This window comes from Pygoscelis adeliae, unplaced genomic scaffold (assembly GCF_000699105.1).
Source record: "Pygoscelis adeliae isolate BGI_AS28 unplaced genomic scaffold, ASM69910v1 Scaffold397, whole genome shotgun sequence".
Classification (NCBI taxonomy): domain Eukaryota; kingdom Metazoa; phylum Chordata; class Aves; order Sphenisciformes; family Spheniscidae; genus Pygoscelis; species Pygoscelis adeliae.
This window is the reverse complement of record NW_008825212.1, coordinates 261,828-279,464: the sequence shown is the minus strand read 5'-3', so window position 1 is coordinate 279,464 and position 17,637 is coordinate 261,828. Positions and strand designations below refer to the sequence as shown.

Below are 17,637 nucleotides of genomic sequence, written 5' to 3'. Positions count from 1 at the left end.
GAAATGGTTTACACAAAAACAAAATGTTTTCTTCTTACATCAAGCAAGTAATTCAGACCACGTGCACCTTTTGGGGACAAGGTCTACTCGAAAAGCCCAAACCCTACGTATGTTGCTTACCATCTTCATCATTAGCTACTTCTAGCTAAAAATGCCTTTGCAGGAGTAGATGAAGAAGGAAATCACGTATCGTATCCCACAGGGGTCCACAGACGTACGGTTTTGGTGTAGGGTGTCACCTCGTACAATTAATACTATGAATAACAGATATAGTTCATTTTATGCCAATAGGAAGTTACACAGTTTAATGCCTAAAGGTCTTCAGATAAATGCTGTCGAGCAATTACAGATCTGGCAAATTCTACAATGAAGCCAAGTATGTGTAGCTCAGTGTATAATGCTGACTCAAACGAAAGCTTCAAAAATGCCTAGGGATCACACATTCTTCTGAAGGAACAAAGGTCTGCTGCCGGTATTAACAGCTGCCCAGGCAAACACTGCAAATCTTGGATGACTGCAAAACTGTTCATTCCCCATGAAGCACGTAGCAGGATTTAATTGCATTTGGAACAACAGGACAAGGGTTTTGTGCAGGATTCTCCACAGGATTTGGGAAAACATTGCCGTGATACTACCTGTGCTACAAAATGGCCCACATCAAACTGTTTAGAAGAAAGGCTCCTTTCTGACACTATTCAATCACCTTGATCTATGAAGTGATAACAAAGGCCTAGAGGCCTTCTGGATGGGTTCAAATCAATTCACTTCACCTGTTCTACTAATGAAGCTGGTCACTCCATTGTGAAAACAAGAACTTTGACATTATTTAACTTTTAATGTACAAGGTCGCTCAAATAGCAAGACCCACTGATTCTATTGCTGGTTTATATGAAGGATTATCATGCTGAGATCCCACCAGTATAAATATACAGCCATTCAAACACCGGGAGTTGGACATCCCATCCTTACCATGACATACAAACAAAGAGCATTGTAAGGGCACCAATGTCAAAAAGGAGGAGAAACTCCACAGTGTATAAAACATGGGAATTTTGACTTCTTGACACAGTCAATACACTGAACTCTGACCTCAGGAGGCACAGGGGACTGGAAACCAACAGAACTTAAATTGGCTACAAATCTCTTGTTTTCTCATGACATTTGAGAGAAAACATGGGGACGGTTTCTTTGGGACACATGGGAGTTATAGCTGTGTCACTGCCTTCTCCAGAGAGTTCTTCGCTTTCCTTACAGTCTCTCCATCTCTGTCACCCGCTGACCTTTCATTACTTTCTCCCAGTGCACCAGCATCGCTGCTGACCAATGCACTTCACGATCTGTCCAAACCCACGAGAGGAAGAAAAAGCCTTGTACAGAACTGTATAAAAGGACATTTACTCTGCACTACATTGTGTCTTCTTTTCTATGCTAGTCTAAATACAAGTGCTGTTTTCACTGCCAATCGTTGTTTGCTTGTGCTGTTTCCACTGGCTAAAACCAGCATTTTTCCAGCTAGTGTTGCCCTCCAGGAAAAAACACACATTCATACCTTTCTTGCGTTTAGCACAGGAGAACAAAACTGGTTCCCAGGAATAAGGATGATTTCCTCAAAAAAAAACATTTGCTGTCCGCTGAGGTTTGACCTCTAATGGCTAATTTGGCATCATCATTTTGAGCACTGTAATACATAACACCGTGAAAAATTAACAGCCTTTTCCCCTCCTGAAGTTTAATATTCACCTGCAGCTTTGCAAGTGAAAATAAGAGAAAGGAAATAAATACACAAACTGAAACCTTGGCTACAGTCTCTCAAATGCGTCCACAAAAGAACCTAAAGACAAAGATCTGTAAAGGAAATTTCACTGGAAATCAAGCTTTTGCAGACACTGAGAAAGAAAGTCTGCAACATGAGACCGTCTTCCTTGAAGAAACACAGCTGATCTGCTGCATTCCCATATCTGACTTCCACTGGTCTGTGTAAAACATAAACTTCACGCTAACACTATGAAAACAGTCAACATGCTAGAGAGACAACAGTCTGCTCTGAGCTGGTGAAAGGGGAAAAAAAAAGTCTCAGGCTGTCATTCTTCCCTTGCTGTGACCTTCATGCTCCACTGAATTTCTGAAGATACTGAAATCTTGGCAGGGAAGTGTACAGTCTGTGGGAACCAGGCAGCACTGTCCGGGCTCGCTGGTGAGAATTAGGCCCAGTCGAGCCCTTTTTTTGGGGGGCTCTGAGCTTTACATGGACAGCAATGCAGTGCTGAGCAAGTTACAGGCTGGGAATTTTACAGGATTGGTGCTGTACGCACTCGTGTATCGTGTGGTGGAGCCGGTACGGACAACATGCTGCCCGCCCTCCTGCCCTACACCTGCGAGTTGGGGCTCGATCAGCTCCCGCTGGGATCTCCACCCGGACGAGGCACGTTGCTTCTGTGTGCCCCCACGTCCCTGCACATAATGGTGACCACTCGCTATGAGCTCTCACTATGGTTTATAAAGCCTTAGAGATCAGCAAATAACAATCTCAACTGGAGACTCGAAAGGAGCACAATTTGCCACGACAAATTATCACAAACCCTGATGCTATTTAACGACCATCGAGTAGAGCCACTCCAAATAAAAAGAGCTACATCCCTCTGAATGAAACGCTGCTGCGCCAGGGCTAGGTGCATTCACGACTGAATGCTCACATTCAGACAGTCCCGGGACAAGTACCTTTTGAGGTCAATTCGCTCCCTCAACAACGTCTGTAGAGGCAGAATAATACCAGCTGTGCTTCCTGGCCAGAGTCTCAGCAGCACAAGTTGCAGATTACATCTAAATTGCCAAGCCCAGGATAAACAAAAAGATTAAGAGGGCCTTACCCTTTGTGTTGAACAATCGCACTCTGAAGCAAGAAATCACAGCCTACGTAGTGGGTAGGCACAGGGCTGAGTTTTCAGTTTGGGTTAAGGGCTGGTGAGGAGTAAGCAGCTAACTCACACATCTGGGGAAACCACAGATGCTGTTAATCACAGGTTTTCCTGACCTGTAGGCGCTGACAAATTGCATCCTATGGATGAACCTTTTATTAAACCACAGAGGGTTTCGAAACGATATTCTCTTTCTCAGCATTCCCAAGTCGACAAAATCCAGTGCACATGACTCTTCTTAATTCTTCATTTAGATGGTTACACAGACCCTTCCAAAGAGGTTTCAGAGCTGAAAGGAAGTAAATAGGGACATGATGTTACGTCAGTGGAAGGCATCTCAAAAGCTGAAACGTGGGCTCCGAGAACTGACATGTTCAAAATTCTTTGATGATCGCCCCAGCCCCATTTCAGTTGCAGATGCTTTTTGTCCTAAGCAACTCCTGAGACAAATCCCTTGCCGCCCGCTGGGGCAGAAACATTTTGCGAAATACGTAGCCTTTAAATTCTACTGGTTTTTCACTGCACGTGGGGAAGGACAACTGGGACATTTAAAAGAATAAAATGACTGGTTGCTCAGGCCAGAAAGGTGACCACAAAACAAAATTGCCCTGGTCCCACTTCCATGAGATGCTAGGGCAGGGAGATAGCTGCTCAGCTCTCAAGTTAGTGAGAAAGATGATGTCTGGCAGTTCTCATCATCATCTGGACCGACAGAGCAACCCACATAAAAGGAACAAAAAAGCCTGCTGATCAGATTGGTGTGACAGAGGCTCATGAGAGACATGCACATTTTCAACTTAAACAACAGCTTGAGGGATCTATATTACTAATTATCGACTAATATTGCCAGAGTTCCCAGGCTGGCTTCAAAGGTTCTCGCAAAGTGCCCCAAGCACAGGGTTTTTCATCTAATCATAAGGCCTTTTTCTTTGTCCCTGCTAAATGGATTGCTCCATACTGGGCTCCCTCTGCGTAAATCAGCTTGCACATGATGAGCTTTGCAGCAATGAAATTCGTTACCTTAACCACAAAAAGCCAGAAACATTTGCTGCAACTGTTAGAACACTTTTGCACCTAATTTCAAAAAAAATGGTGGTTTCCTCTCTTCCTCCCCCCCTCCTCCCCGCCTACTCCTAAATCCCATGCTAACACCTTTCTAAAAGGCTGGGGTGAGCAGCTTTGAAACTGAGAGAGCAGGGAAGGGGGGGAAAAAAAAAGATATCAGATCGCCAGACAATGAAATAAAGCAGCTATCTCTCACATCCTGCAGCGCTCAGGCTGAGGTCATAAGTTAAACAGGACACCAGAATAGGTGATGTAATTTGCTTATTTAGGATCAGAGCATTCAGTGAAGTGAAAGAGACAACCTATTTGAATTTGTAGATAATCCTATAATAAATGCAGGGCTGTTCAGTTGCAGAAACTGCAGCTGGAGCCTGAGATTTTTTTTTTATGTGCACATTTATTTTTGCAGGGGATGTAATTGCAATCATTTTTCCTTGCAGGAAAGCCTTGAAACCTCACCTGGGATCAGCCTCCCATTGCGTTAGGTATTGTTCAAACAGGGTCCCTGCTCCGGACAGCTTAAAGGCTAAAGGGTCAAGTCAAATAGAGGGTGGGAAAGGAAAGAGAGGCGCAAAGGAGGCAAGGAGGTGGCACAGCCACACCGCAGGACCCAGGTCCCCCAGCCCACTCCCTCCCTTCTACAAGAGCAAAGCTTCAGACTCAAAATTGAGCTGAGCAGCAGTTACGCTTTCAAGTAAAGCACAACTCAGCTTTTCTGAAGACGGACAGGCCCTCCTGGCTCCAAATCTGTCTGCAGAGCGTCAAACCAGCAAGGATTTTACAGCAGAGTTATAAACCTTTAACAACAAGGTTCTTCTATAGCAGGAGTAATTTGTCAGCGATCCCATACAACACTGAACACACTGTTTTCCCTTCAAACCGTCGTGACAAACACTTGCGATATAAAGATTTAAAGCTAACAACTTGCGCTGTTTATCTCCTCGGTTTATCACCATTCAAACCATAATTTCACCCTGTCAGTGCCGCAGAGAGCGGCATTACTCACAACCAAAGGCTGCCAGCCCCTTTCCTGGATTTATCTTCTTCAACGTAAGTGTTTTTTCACTGAGAAGTCGTCGGCTAGGCCAGACACCATACCTTAGCCAAAGGACGCAAAATGTCCTGGGTACCTGGAGCTTACTGAGAAAGAGAGCAGTAAATGAAGAGGCATTGCACACACTGCCAGGTCAGTAGATGCAGTCTACACCTGCTTCAGATGGATCTTCAATGAGACGGCGCACAAAAGCAAGATGGAAAAAGCCAAGTCAGTCATCCAGGTAATGATTTGGCAATCACGTCCATTTTCAAGTGTTTCTTTACGAGACTGGAATGGAGTTCATGTCCTCCTGCTGTCCTACCAGACCATACCTGAGTGTCAAAGCAGGCAGGCACGCCCCATGGATGGACACCACGTCCGAGCGAGCGTGGCTGCAGCACCAGGATGGATGGGAGATAACCTCCTCCTTGAATGGACAGACCTGTGAGAGAAGCTGAATTTGAACCCCCCTATAAAATGACGTAGTTGTGAGATGTTCATAGCCATCCAGTAGGTCACCTTCTTTAGCAGGTTTTGTTTCTTTCTTTCTTAAATGCAAGTTCTGTGTTAGAACTTCCTCCAAGTCGTCAAAAGCAGAGGATCACTGATCTTCCACTCAAGCCAGTTTGGTAGCTGATCCTAAGGCTGCTCACAACAGCCCCTGACAACTCCACAAAGATCTTCCTGACTAGTGCAAGGGACCAATGTGCTGAATTTATCATGTAAGAACACCCTCCAGCATGCATTTCACCATCACCCCTTTCTGAAGGAGCTACTTTTGGATATCCGAAAAGAAGAAAAGCTGTATACATTATATTCAAATGTGTGCAGAGATGACAGACAAAAGACATTTGCATTTCAAATAGAGGGAATGGGTTTATTTCAAAGATTTTAAGGCTAGGAAACATATGACTTCATGGGGGGTGTGAGTGTGTGCGTGCATGTCACCAGAAGACTGAATTCAACTTATTTTGACTCAGCCCCCCTAAAACGTTCCTCACCAGGCCTGGCTAAAGCTTCTCCATGACCATCACAGGGTCCTTAAGATGCAGCACTTGAGAGACACGGGCAACAGGAAGATCATACTTGGAAGGCCGTAACTGATGCAGCCAGCCGTAGTCTCCTTTTCTGGAGCCTTTACCCAGAGCAACCAAGCTGAAGCCCAGCACAACTGAAAGCAGAAATGCCGAGAAGCCCATGGGTGAAATTCTCCGTGCACTTGCTGCTCTAAGTCAGACAGAGGTAACCGGTCTTTGCCATTGTTTTAACAGAAAAAGGCAGTATTTTGGCAGGGTTACAAAGCAAGCCCATTCTTTATATCTGCAAAAGAGAGACCGTCCATCCCTGCTGAGGGAGCTGACAGAGGAAACATATTTTACAGCAATCTTGGGTACAACATTGAATCGGGACCTATTTTTACCGTGTGCTCTGCACTACACACATTAATTGTTACAGCAACAATATTTGCTGACATATTGACTCAAATCATTTACAGAATAGAGGCCCAAGAGACAAAACAAGCCCTTGCTCCACGAGACAGAGAGAGTCAGGCAGGATGCCACATAGCTTCCTGCGACACACAGAAAACGCTTATCTACAATGGATGCCCCCAGCCGATAACCCATCTCCAGCGCCCTGGCAAGCACAACAGGGCTGTCCTTCACTGCCGGGCCCGCAGTTCAGACACCGTCCGCCTGAGCTCCACAAAGGCGAGGAAGGAGAGTGGCCCGGGTTACGAATGAGTACTACCCGGCCTCCTCCTCCTGCCGAGCACGTAGGCAGCAGAACTGGGTGTTTCTGGAGGCCCCAGCTTGCACGCCATCAGCGCTCCCCTGCTACAGGGACAGCCGAAACCCTCGGTCACCAATTAGCAATACACATTTCTGCAAGGAGGTGGCAGACCTCAAAGCACTTTGCAAGCCCTGAGGTCTGTAACCCGGTTAAAGACCAGAACAGGCAGTATGGAAGGCACAGCTCAGCAGTTTAAGGCTCTAGCCTCCATCCTAATTAAGCCCAATTAAGTTTGCAGAGAATTAGGATGTTTTAGAAGGAACTTACAAATGAAGTGCTGAGGTCTCTGTTGGCCACAGAGCACCCTCTTAAAAGCAGAAATTTGCCATTTTTCATGTGGGCAGTCAATACTCTGCAGTTATGCAGTATGATCCTTCCCAAGCAGCTGCCCACCGCTCTCCCCCTCGCACGCAGACCTACTGAGAGCCGCAGTGCCGAGCACCCCTGGGGAACTGGCTGGGTGTCTGCTGGACATGCGCAGCTGTAAGAGCTTGGATTCTCCTCGAGAGCAACAGCAACGTATTAGCGAAACTTGTACAGTCTGTAGAGGACAGCTGAACAAAATCAGCTCCAAAATGCCAAAGCCTTAAATGTAGGTAAATATATGAATCAGAACACAGAGCAGTTTGACAAATAATAGCATCTTCCCATGCCTAGCGGTATAAAACATGCAGCTGTTCTACCACCACAATTTACAGGGAAGGCATTTCTCCTGGAAGTAAGAGAACACTTAGTATATATTCCTAGCCAGATTGATTACTCCTATTTATACTGTAAACTAAGACAGCACGTACTAAAAAGCCGTATAGTTAAACAGTTCCAGACTCCAGATCATGGGCAAGGGGTCAGTTTTATATCGTATGCTGCACAGTCTTCTGCATTTATTACAGATATCACAGAGTTTTCTGCAGCATGTTTTTTTGTGTGCTTATTCTTGGGGTCTTTCAACAACCATCAGGAAGAACACTGCTATTTTATGGGATCTCAGGGAATCGGAGAATCCACAAGGTTTTTTAAAGGTTTTTTTTTTTTAAATGGCAAAGAAGCCAGTGTGTCACTATATAACAACTGCAATCTGTTCTCGGAACAATAAAACCGCAAGACTGAGCGCACTATCTTATATCTGAATATATACATTTATCTTGAAGTAAGATCAACCCATATTATGTCGATCCAATCTGCATGGTGTTACGTCATTCTCCTCTTATAGACAACCTGCACAGCTGGACAACTCTCATTTTCTCTGTAAGTTACAGATACAGTTTCAATAACCGACATCAGATATAAGCAGAGGTCTAGAAAATGCTCTCTGGTGTGTTTGCTCAGAAGTCATTGCTATTCCTACAACACTTGTGCAGTTCCACCAGGCCAGGAGACCCCACGAGCTTGACTACAAGGCACTGAGCCAGACTTCACTGCAGTGTTCAGCTGGCTTGTTTATTCCTGAGAGAAAGCTCCTTTTCTAGCCAGATTTGCAGTTTCTTCTTTTTCTCTCTTTAAACACTGATAAGATGAGAGATGTTGAAGTTGCAAGTTGGTTTATATTACAGTTTTTGAAGGGATAGGTTTCAGCGTGTTACTCTAACAAATACACGAGTGAAACTGGAAGAGATGGAGATTTGAGCTAACACAATTAAAATTTCTTCTTAACAACAATCCACAGATATCCAGTGCCAAACACAATCTGGAGTCATCAACTAGCATGGACATGAATTAACCTAATAGCTTCTGAAAAAAAAAATACAGTCCTAAAAAAAAAAATCCTCCTATTAAAGTAATTAAGTGTTATCAGAATCACAGAGCCATAATTAAACATGGTTTATAATTAAAACAGCATGTGTCCTAGACAGAGAACACAGCAACAAAGAGACTATAACCGTGATAGTCAATGCCAAAACACATGCCAAGTACCAAAAATCAGAAAAACAGCAGAGTTTCTAGCAAAGCTGCAGATGCAGTGCCTCTGCTCTTCTGACTTAGTCATCAACACTTCTGACGGATGTTAGCACATTCAGAACTTCTCACAGCTTTGCAAGATGTTGCCAAAGTTCAAGCAGAAATCTTGGGAACCGAGTAGAATACACTGAGTGCAAGACCCAAAAGGCTGAAGCAGTGCCTGCTGTGCACGAAACGGCGAGCGAGCATGAACTTTAACTCAAACAAGCCTTGTCCTACCTGGCAGCGGCTGAAGATATCTGCCAGGGATACTTGAACGTTGAAGTGCTTCAGAACCTGCAGGGCCTGTTCTTTTGCCTTTTCTGAGCAGTTCACAGAGAAACACCTTCCTTCTGCTACCTGGGACTGCAGCTTCAAAAGACAAGTCGTAAACCAAAAAGACAATAAATGAGGCACTCCATGCATCATGATCCATGGGTTTCTTCCCAATACCCTTGGTTTGGTTTTAATTACAAATAATATTTGGCGTTAGTATGTGCTTACAGTCTAAATTTTGATCTGACAAGCACAATTGGTAATTTAACACTTAGCCACTGCTGCAATAGCTCTGAGGCTACTGAAGCACTGCAGCATTTTATAGATATATGAAACATGATCGCCCAAGTCCCCTTCAACTTACAATTTGGTGGTGTGGTGCTGACAGGGGTAGCAAGAGGAAACTGACTTTAACCACAGCTTTCACGTGAAACCTGGCTAGATCACACACAGTATGCAAAAGCACAATGATGGAGATAATGTCCAATGACAGTTTTACCACTTCAACCCTTCTAGTTTATACACCGTTTCATCTGGACTTCACTGGTGGCCAATGAATTCGAAGTGGTTGATGTGGACAGTCTCTCGATGTTTGCTCCACATTTAGCAGAGAAGTCTGTATCTGGGAGCAAGCACTGGGAAGTTCCAGGCACATCTTTATGAACATGATCAGTGCTCACAGCGGGGTGGGATTAGCTGCATGCAAGTAAAGGAGACTAGCAGAGCCATCCTGTCCTCATGAAGGGCATACAAAGGCAAAGGAACAAAGGGAACCAGACATTTCCCAGGACAGTGTCGTACACTGGGAAGCAGTTATTTTCCTTTTGCAATTCCTACACAGTACTTTGAAGTTAAAGCTTTGCCAAATAAGATTATGCTGGATGCTGAATTACCTGTTACATCAACTGTAGGCTCAAGGAACCACAGTCTGGATAAGGAACCTGCAGTGTGGCACGGCTGCACTTGCCTCCCAGTGTCTCATCGCGGGGGGAGTTTTCTTCAATGCTCAGCTATTATGTAGGAAATTAGCAACCTACATTCTGCAAATACTCCAACTAGCTACTTGAGTAGTTGGGAGCTTTTATGTTGATAGTTTGTAACAAAGAAGTCCTGCACTCTGGCTCACATGTTTAATCTAGAATAGTTTCACTCTTCCAAATGAATTTTTGGGGAGCAACAAAGTGCAAAGGACCTGCAGCAGGCATCATGACATTGCAACCACTGACTTGACAGGTTCAGTGTATTTCCACCAACACTCCATTTTGAAGTGTGTCCCATGAAGGGCTCTGAACATCTGGTGCTGAGGGTAAAGTTGGGTTTCGCTTTGGGTTTTTTTGTGCATCTATAGGAACACAAAACCTCTACAGCTTCCACCGGGACCCATGCTTAGCGGCTTCCATTCTCTCCCTTCCAAGCCTGAAGAAACGTCTTTAAGTGTTGAAACTATGTCACTGTGGAGCCAGTCAGTAAACAAGAATCTTTGTGATAAAAAGCATGGGAATTGAGCTGCCTTTCACCTGCCAGTGAGGCTAAACAGAAACACTTTGTTCTGGATTGCTTGGCTTGATTTCCACCCCCCGCCCCCAATGGAGAGCAATCGCTCTCCCCACTGATGCGGTACTGAGTATAAAAAAAATTTCACTCCGAGCTTTGGTCATTCAGAACAGCAAACCTCTCAAGACCCTTAATGTAGTTTTTAGTGCAGAAAACACGAAAAAGCCAGCCAGCTGTTGCATTCACATCTGACTTTTCCTCTTCTCTACACTGCACATCCCAGACCATGCAATGATACAATGCCAGAAAAATGCCAGAAGCTCTGAACACTTACAGTCTGATATGGGAGTCCAGAGGTTAAAATGACTCTTCCTTCCTGTCGGGCAATCTGGAAAAAACAGTAAAAATCATAATGAACATGGGCTGAAGTTACACCGGATTCAAGCTTTCCTTTCAGTCAAAGCAGAGAGAACATGAACTGGCGATATCGAGCCTTTCTCTCCAGTGTCAACATACACTAGGCCAAGAGTATCTGGGTCTGGTTCAACAGTACGCTCTTGACAGCAATAGAAGCTCAAGGTATCGCTCGCTCACTACATGTCCCCTCCCTGCCAATACCCGCCTTGCCTCGTGTGTGCTGGAACAAGGTACTTGTGCATCTGCACTGCAGACGGCCCAGGGAACCGATCCACCTTGAAATAATCCTGTCGAAAACCTTTCTATCTTTTTTTTTCCCTTAACGCAGACTATTTCTTTCTCCCCAGTCTGGTTCACAAAGAAGCAAGCAGTTCTGCTCACACAGCAATGCACGGGGGAGAAAGGAAAAAATAACCTAAGCAGGTAATTCCAGCAAAAAAATGTACCATTAAATGTGTCTGCAAACTTCATAGACATTAACAGAACGATGCTCACTCCACTCCTTAAAGATAAGACAGTGTTATTCTCCCAACAGCCCAAGCGCAGACATACAGAAATTATGCACCCCTTCCAGGCTCCAAAGAACATCTCCATTAGAGTTTATCACCTCCTGACTTGCAATCCTGCGCTTTTATCAGAGGTCTTGTCCTCCAAGGGAAAGGTCTGTGCTGAATTATCAGGGGACTCATTACCCGCACTTCTGACCTTCACAATAGAGTAAGAGACACTTTCAAATGGTTTGGTGCCAAAAGGAGATACTAAATCTGGAACTGCAATTCTTCACAAAGATGAAAGTGTGACTGATCTTCGTATGATTAAATGACATCCCTCCCTCCCACCCCTTCACGCTGTCCTGTAGGAGGGAAATAGTTTCATGGCCGTAGCGATAGAAGGATTCCCATGTGAACCAGCACTTCAGCTCTGCTAGCGCTGACAAGAGATTGGCACTTCGAGGTAGGCACAAGGTTATTTCTCCTCTCTGGCTTGGATTCTGTTGGAGCCCTCGTAATTTTCACTGTTTCCAGATGTCACTGAGGTCTCTCTTCTGGATCAGAGTTTCAGAACCTTTCTCTGGATCACTCTTTAACCCTGGCAGGAGGACACATTTGGGATCAGAGTCCTGCTGCACTTCCCAGACAGTCTGACACCACCAAGCACAGCCAGGGAACACCGAAAAAACCAAAGCAAGATTTTAAAACTCTGTCTTGGATAGCTATTCTCTTAAGACCCACTGGACCTATGGCCACATGAAACAAGGGGGAGGAGGCTCTGAAGGCACAACCTCCCCGTGCAGTCAACTAAGCAACCATTTTTTTCCTATCTTGACCTTTCAGGTAGCTGCTTTCCTCCCTTTTTTGTGAAGTCACTCTTTGGCTGCCAGTTCTGCACTGAGAAAGTGATTGCAACAACTTCTAAAGCATCTTCCTACAGGCAAAATTACTGTATTTCTATCAAAATCAACCCTCTCTCTCAATAAAGGAAAAAAAAAATCTCCAGGAACAAGAACCTTGAAGTGGCAGCAGAGACACCCTGTGCTGCACGCACTCCTGCTACAGGCAGTCTGGGTTACTGAAATAGCCCTGCCAACAAACCACCCTCATGGCACATTAGTGAGAGAAGTCCAGTAAGGCAACAGAAAAGTTCACCATAGCGATTTGCCGACAAGGGTAAAGAGATGTGAAATTCCTTCAGACCCATGTGTGCTTCAGGGTAAGTCTGAGGATTTCACAGCTGGAATGCTCCATTCTGACTTCCTGCATCCAGGGTTAATTAGTTCAAGCTTGATAAATCCCCTTATCTAAATGGCTCTGCAGAGACAGGCAAAGAACATCAAATAAAAAGGAGAAAAGCAATAACTCTTCCAGCATGTTTTTCCGCCTCTGGAACAACAACTGGGAGAAGCACACAGAGCCAGAAAAGCCATGTGATAGCACACATCTGACTGAAACCACGGAGGATACGTGCTGGAGAAAAGGGCACAATTCCTTCTTTTCCTCTGAAAGAAAGAACCAAAGGCAGCACTGGGATCATCCAGGAGATGTGTGCTCGGAGACGCAAATAAAAGGAAAAGAACCATCAGAGTAGCGTGTTGGGGTGGGTGTCAGGGACTTGTGCTCCATCCCAAGTGCTGCAGAGAGGGCATTGGCCTCAGTTTCACAATCCATTAAAAAGATAGTATCAACTTCCTCTGGAAAAGGCTTAGTTAGACCTTCTGGATAGAAAGCACTCCCTAATAACTCGGTATTATTATTTAGCCCTTAACGTGCCTGTCTGTTCAGCCAACTTTCATCTTGCAGAGATGAATGAACCCAAATGAATTACTACAAGAGAGACCTGGAAGGGCAACGACTGATGAGAGAGGGCAGAGAGAGACCCTATGTTTCGAAGCCAGCACCAGCGGCTGAATGATTCGTGACAACCTAAAGGATCCTGAATTAAGGCCAAAGAAGGTTTCAAGAAACAGCAGCTCAAGGCTGTAGATCTGTAATTTAAAATTTGCCAAGCATGACACATCTTGGGCAACGCTACATGTTCTTGAAGAGGCAAACTGCAGTGCTCCTTTGCAAGGCAGCGCTCCAGGAAAAGCTGTGGCCCCTCTTGCAGTGGCAGAGGTGAAGCAGTGACCCTGAGCCTAGGCCAGCAAGGGCCCAGTTCAGACAAAAAGGGAGCAGACAGAAAGCATCTGCTCCAGGATGTGTGCTGGAAAAGCACCCAGACAGGGATCTACTAGAGAAGTGGATCACAAACCTCAATCCAAGCCTGAAGCCCCCGACCTGTTATCTCAGACTCTTTTAAAATAAACCAAGAGCTTAATAGCTATGAACACACTCAGTCCAGTCCTGCAGTGCACTTGCTGTACTGCTGGTATTTCAACCCTAGACTTCTCTTCAGCATTCCTGAAAACCATAAATTGCACAGAGTTATTGCCTGTTTCGTAACGTGGCCTTAAGTACCAGACCAAAACCATCGACCCAATTTTGTTTCTTAATGTAGACCCATTTGTACCAAGGTCTCCAATGAAAGACATTCTCCTCCTGCTGACCAAACATCAAAAGTGAAGTCTTGATCTTAAAGGCAGAACAGTTGTTCATCCCTCCTCTGCGAATTTACTCCGCAGACTGGCGGGGAGGTAAAAAGACTAGCAAACCTGAAGAATGTGGTTTACATCAAAAATGTGGAAAAACACATTCAAAGCTGAGACGAGATCAGAGATTAGATTCCCCCATGACATGAAGCTCTGCTCACTGCAGTATTAGAAGTCCCCTTTGTGTCCCATGGCTCCAAACCAGTCCAGGGCAATTTAGATCCAGGTGCACATTGCTCTAACCGGCTCCTGAGATCCATCCAAGCCTGGCCCTCCTCTCCGACTCGCTGGTTCACCTGGAGTTTTGGGGGAGTAGGTGTAACCTTGCAAGGGAACCTTCTACACCATGTGAGCTGCAAGAAGCCAGTTCTACCAGCCTTCTGGATATTATCATGCTTCAAAAGATACCAGGTTTGCCTTAGCGTGCAAATTATTCTTAGAGATGAGGATGATTTTGAAGACCAAGAGCACAGTCCATAAAAAAAATAAAACAAACCAAACACAACGCAACTGAAGGGGCTTTGAGTGTCCACCAAGTCTCTTCTTAGAAATTAGCGACCTAAGAGACTACCAAAATTTTCTTATAAGCTTCTGCTCCACTCCCCAAGTACAACACTGCAAGATCTACTGTAGTCACTTCAGGCTGGTGGGTGATCCTTTAAGGTTAGTATGAGAAGCATCCCACTGCTCTACCTGACTCTGCAAAATTGCAGAGAAAAGAGGAACACCCACTGAAACTTTCCCACCTCCTTCCAATTATCCATCTAGAAGGCCCAAAAGATACGTTTAAGTTTCTCTGCAATGAGAAGTTTGCAGAAGACAAGCTAGAAGACCTGGCTAGAAACACAACAGGCATAGGACATGATTTAAGTAAAGAAAAATGTATTAATCGGAAATAACACGTTGCTTATAGGAATAAGTGCAAATGCAAAGGGTGGCTTATCCCAGTAATGGCAGCTGCACACACAGAAGGATGCACAAGAGAGATCGAATCTCCGCATTGTTTACCAGACGGAGTCATTCTTTACCTTTGGATGGAGTCAGAAGCCCCCGGTGAGGCACGACGGGATGCATACAGCCCTTCTCAAGAGAGGCCTCCCTATTTTGCCACACAGCAGGGAGCCGGGCTTGTGCCAGCCTGGGCCACTACCCAAAGCCCTCCAGAAGGGCCTCCTCCCAAGGTGCAGGACCGGAGCAGTGCTGCCAGGCAAGGACATGTTTCAGGGAAAGCACACGGTGAATCCCCCCCCCCCGGCTCTCAATTCACAGGCTGCTCTAAGTCAGGTAAAGGAGCTTGTCCAGCACATCTGGTACAAATTTCATCCCCCAACTGCATACCTGCTTTGCCAAACACTTGCGTGCATTGTGCTACAGCAGCTAGGATATAAACGTAACACGGTAAAAATGTTACTGCTACCCCACCGAATGAGAAGACTTGGAAAAAGACATGGCACCCGTACTTGGAAAAGCTGCTCTTCCCAGAGAGGCTGGTGCTCAGGAACAGAGGCTAAAACATTTTTGTAAGGATGGACTGTGAGCTCTTTGCCTTCAACATGAGGACGGATTTAACCAGAGAAATTTTCAGTATGAATTTCTACTATTTTTCCATTTTTAGAGATTTTCTCTGTCTGTGCTTATGACAGATAACTTTTAATCAGTCACTTCTGCAGTCCAGTCCTAATTAAATGGCACCATTAAATACACAGAATGCAAACTGGTGTCATCTCACAGCAGCTAAATACGAGAAAACAGGGGAATGCACTGGCTCGTGGTGTTAGAGGTTCTGCTCTCACGGGCTGGCAGATCTGAGATTGCAGATCTGGCATGATAAACTTGCCATGACAACTGTTGTCCAAGATAAAACATTTAGCCAATAATAGCAGCACAACACGAAGCAGTACACAGGACACAGACTTCAGGTTTAGCCTGGGAATGGGGTTTCTCAAACCAATTACTGCCACACACATCAGTCTAGAAGAAAAAATAAAAAAAATCCATAGCTGCCCAAGCACAACCTACAAAGCTCTCGGGCTTTTAAATTCGATCTCAAATAATAAAGGGTGAAGGACAAGACCCATCTGCCTACCAATACTTGAAGTCACTTTAAGAAGCAACAGGAATGAGAACAATAGGGAGCAAATGCCAGGCGATTCAGGAGTTCTTGGCACAAGGAGATGTGTAATATGACTGATAAATCATATTGATGATAAATCACAGTGAAATTACTTTAATGAAGAACAAACACTAACTCCATACACACTTATCTGTTCCTGGTGACACTAGTTTGAGACTGTGTTGGGACAACACCCAAACTGTCTATCTTGTATTCAGTGACCAGGATCCAAACCCTTCTCCTGGCCTTTGCAATACCATTTACAAGTTTTTGGGTGTACGATGGTGAACATTCAACTTTTATTAAATCAGGACTAGCCAGATATAAAGCAGGGTGGGAGGAGTCTATTTTTATCTTTGATTATCCAAGCACAGATCAAAGGCTCTGCAATACAGTAACACTCCAAGGGCTTTTGATAGTGAAAGGATGTTTGTCCGGTCACCATAGAGAAAGCAATGTAAAACATCCTGTCCATAGCACGATAAGGTATCAGGATGAGAAGCGGAGACGGGGCTCTGGGGGGAGGCAGTGAGAACCAGTTTGTTTAAATGACTTGTGCAAGTTTGGCAGAGATGAGATATTAATTATTTCTGCAGAAGTTAGAGCCTGCCCAGGATTCAGGCCAAGCAGACATCTGAAGAGGAAACATCCTGTGCACCAGGCCGGGTGATCAGTGCACATTTGATAGCAACACACTGTGTGGGCTGGATATCTCCATTTCTGGCATAGTAGAAGTATGTCTGAAATGAAGAAGCATGTGTCTCTCCTCTGAGAGGCAGAGGGTCAAAGTTGTTATGGGAGTCCAGATCAATGTTCATTGTCCCCACGTGTGTTAGAGACTCTTCCTTTCCCAAACATTTCACTGCAAGTTGTGGCTGATCACCTTTGAGTCATCTCACAAGGTGGTACCCAGCTAGGACATTATATGGCAATTTATTACGGAAATTTTCCCTTTCATATTGAACAGCCATCTTTTGATTACGGTTCTGCTCGATTGACCCAGGCACAAGGCAGGCAAATACCTGCCCTGTAAGCTCAAACTGGAGTCCATTAGAAACCTAAGTGAATTTTGGGTTCCTTTCTCCGATTTTTGTCTTGTTGCAAATCTACCACCACCTCCCCATCAAAGACACTTGAGACTGCAGGTCACATCTTTACACTCTGCTTGTGTTCTTCTAATGACCTGAAACATCCCAGCTGTCAATGACACAAACATGCAGACACAAATAAGGTGTGAGATCACAGCACTCTCTCCCATCTCTTGGAAACGGAGAACCAAGCTCACATACTGCTGTAGGGACTAGTTAATACCAGCTGCCATGCGGCACAGCGTCTCGGCCTGAACCAGAGAACTGGGTCTCAACACGAGCACAGGAGGAAGCATGCACTGGGCAGCTCCTGCCAACCTGCTGCCTGTTCAGCGCGAGTGACTAACCAGTGCAGTTATTCACTAAGCAGCAGGCCTTCCCCCAGGAGAAGAGATGGGAGCCCCCCCCCCCCCCCCCCCCTC

The 17,637-nt window shown here is 45.1% G+C and overlaps 1 protein-coding gene across 1 annotated transcript in view; it reads right to left on the bottom strand.

Annotated features, from left to right (window-relative positions):
* EXD3 (exonuclease 3'-5' domain containing 3) overlaps positions 1-17,637 on the bottom strand; it is a 292,428-nt gene that overhangs the window by 127,974 nt on the left and 146,817 nt on the right. Inside the window, exons 18-19 of the mRNA XM_009329052.1 lie at positions 10,847-10,900; positions 8,983-9,114 (exon numbers count right to left, since the gene is read on the bottom strand). Coding sequence (XP_009327327.1) covers positions 8,983-9,114; positions 10,847-10,900 — 186 coding nt within the window. The remainder of the gene's footprint in view (positions 1-8,982; positions 9,115-10,846; positions 10,901-17,637) is intronic.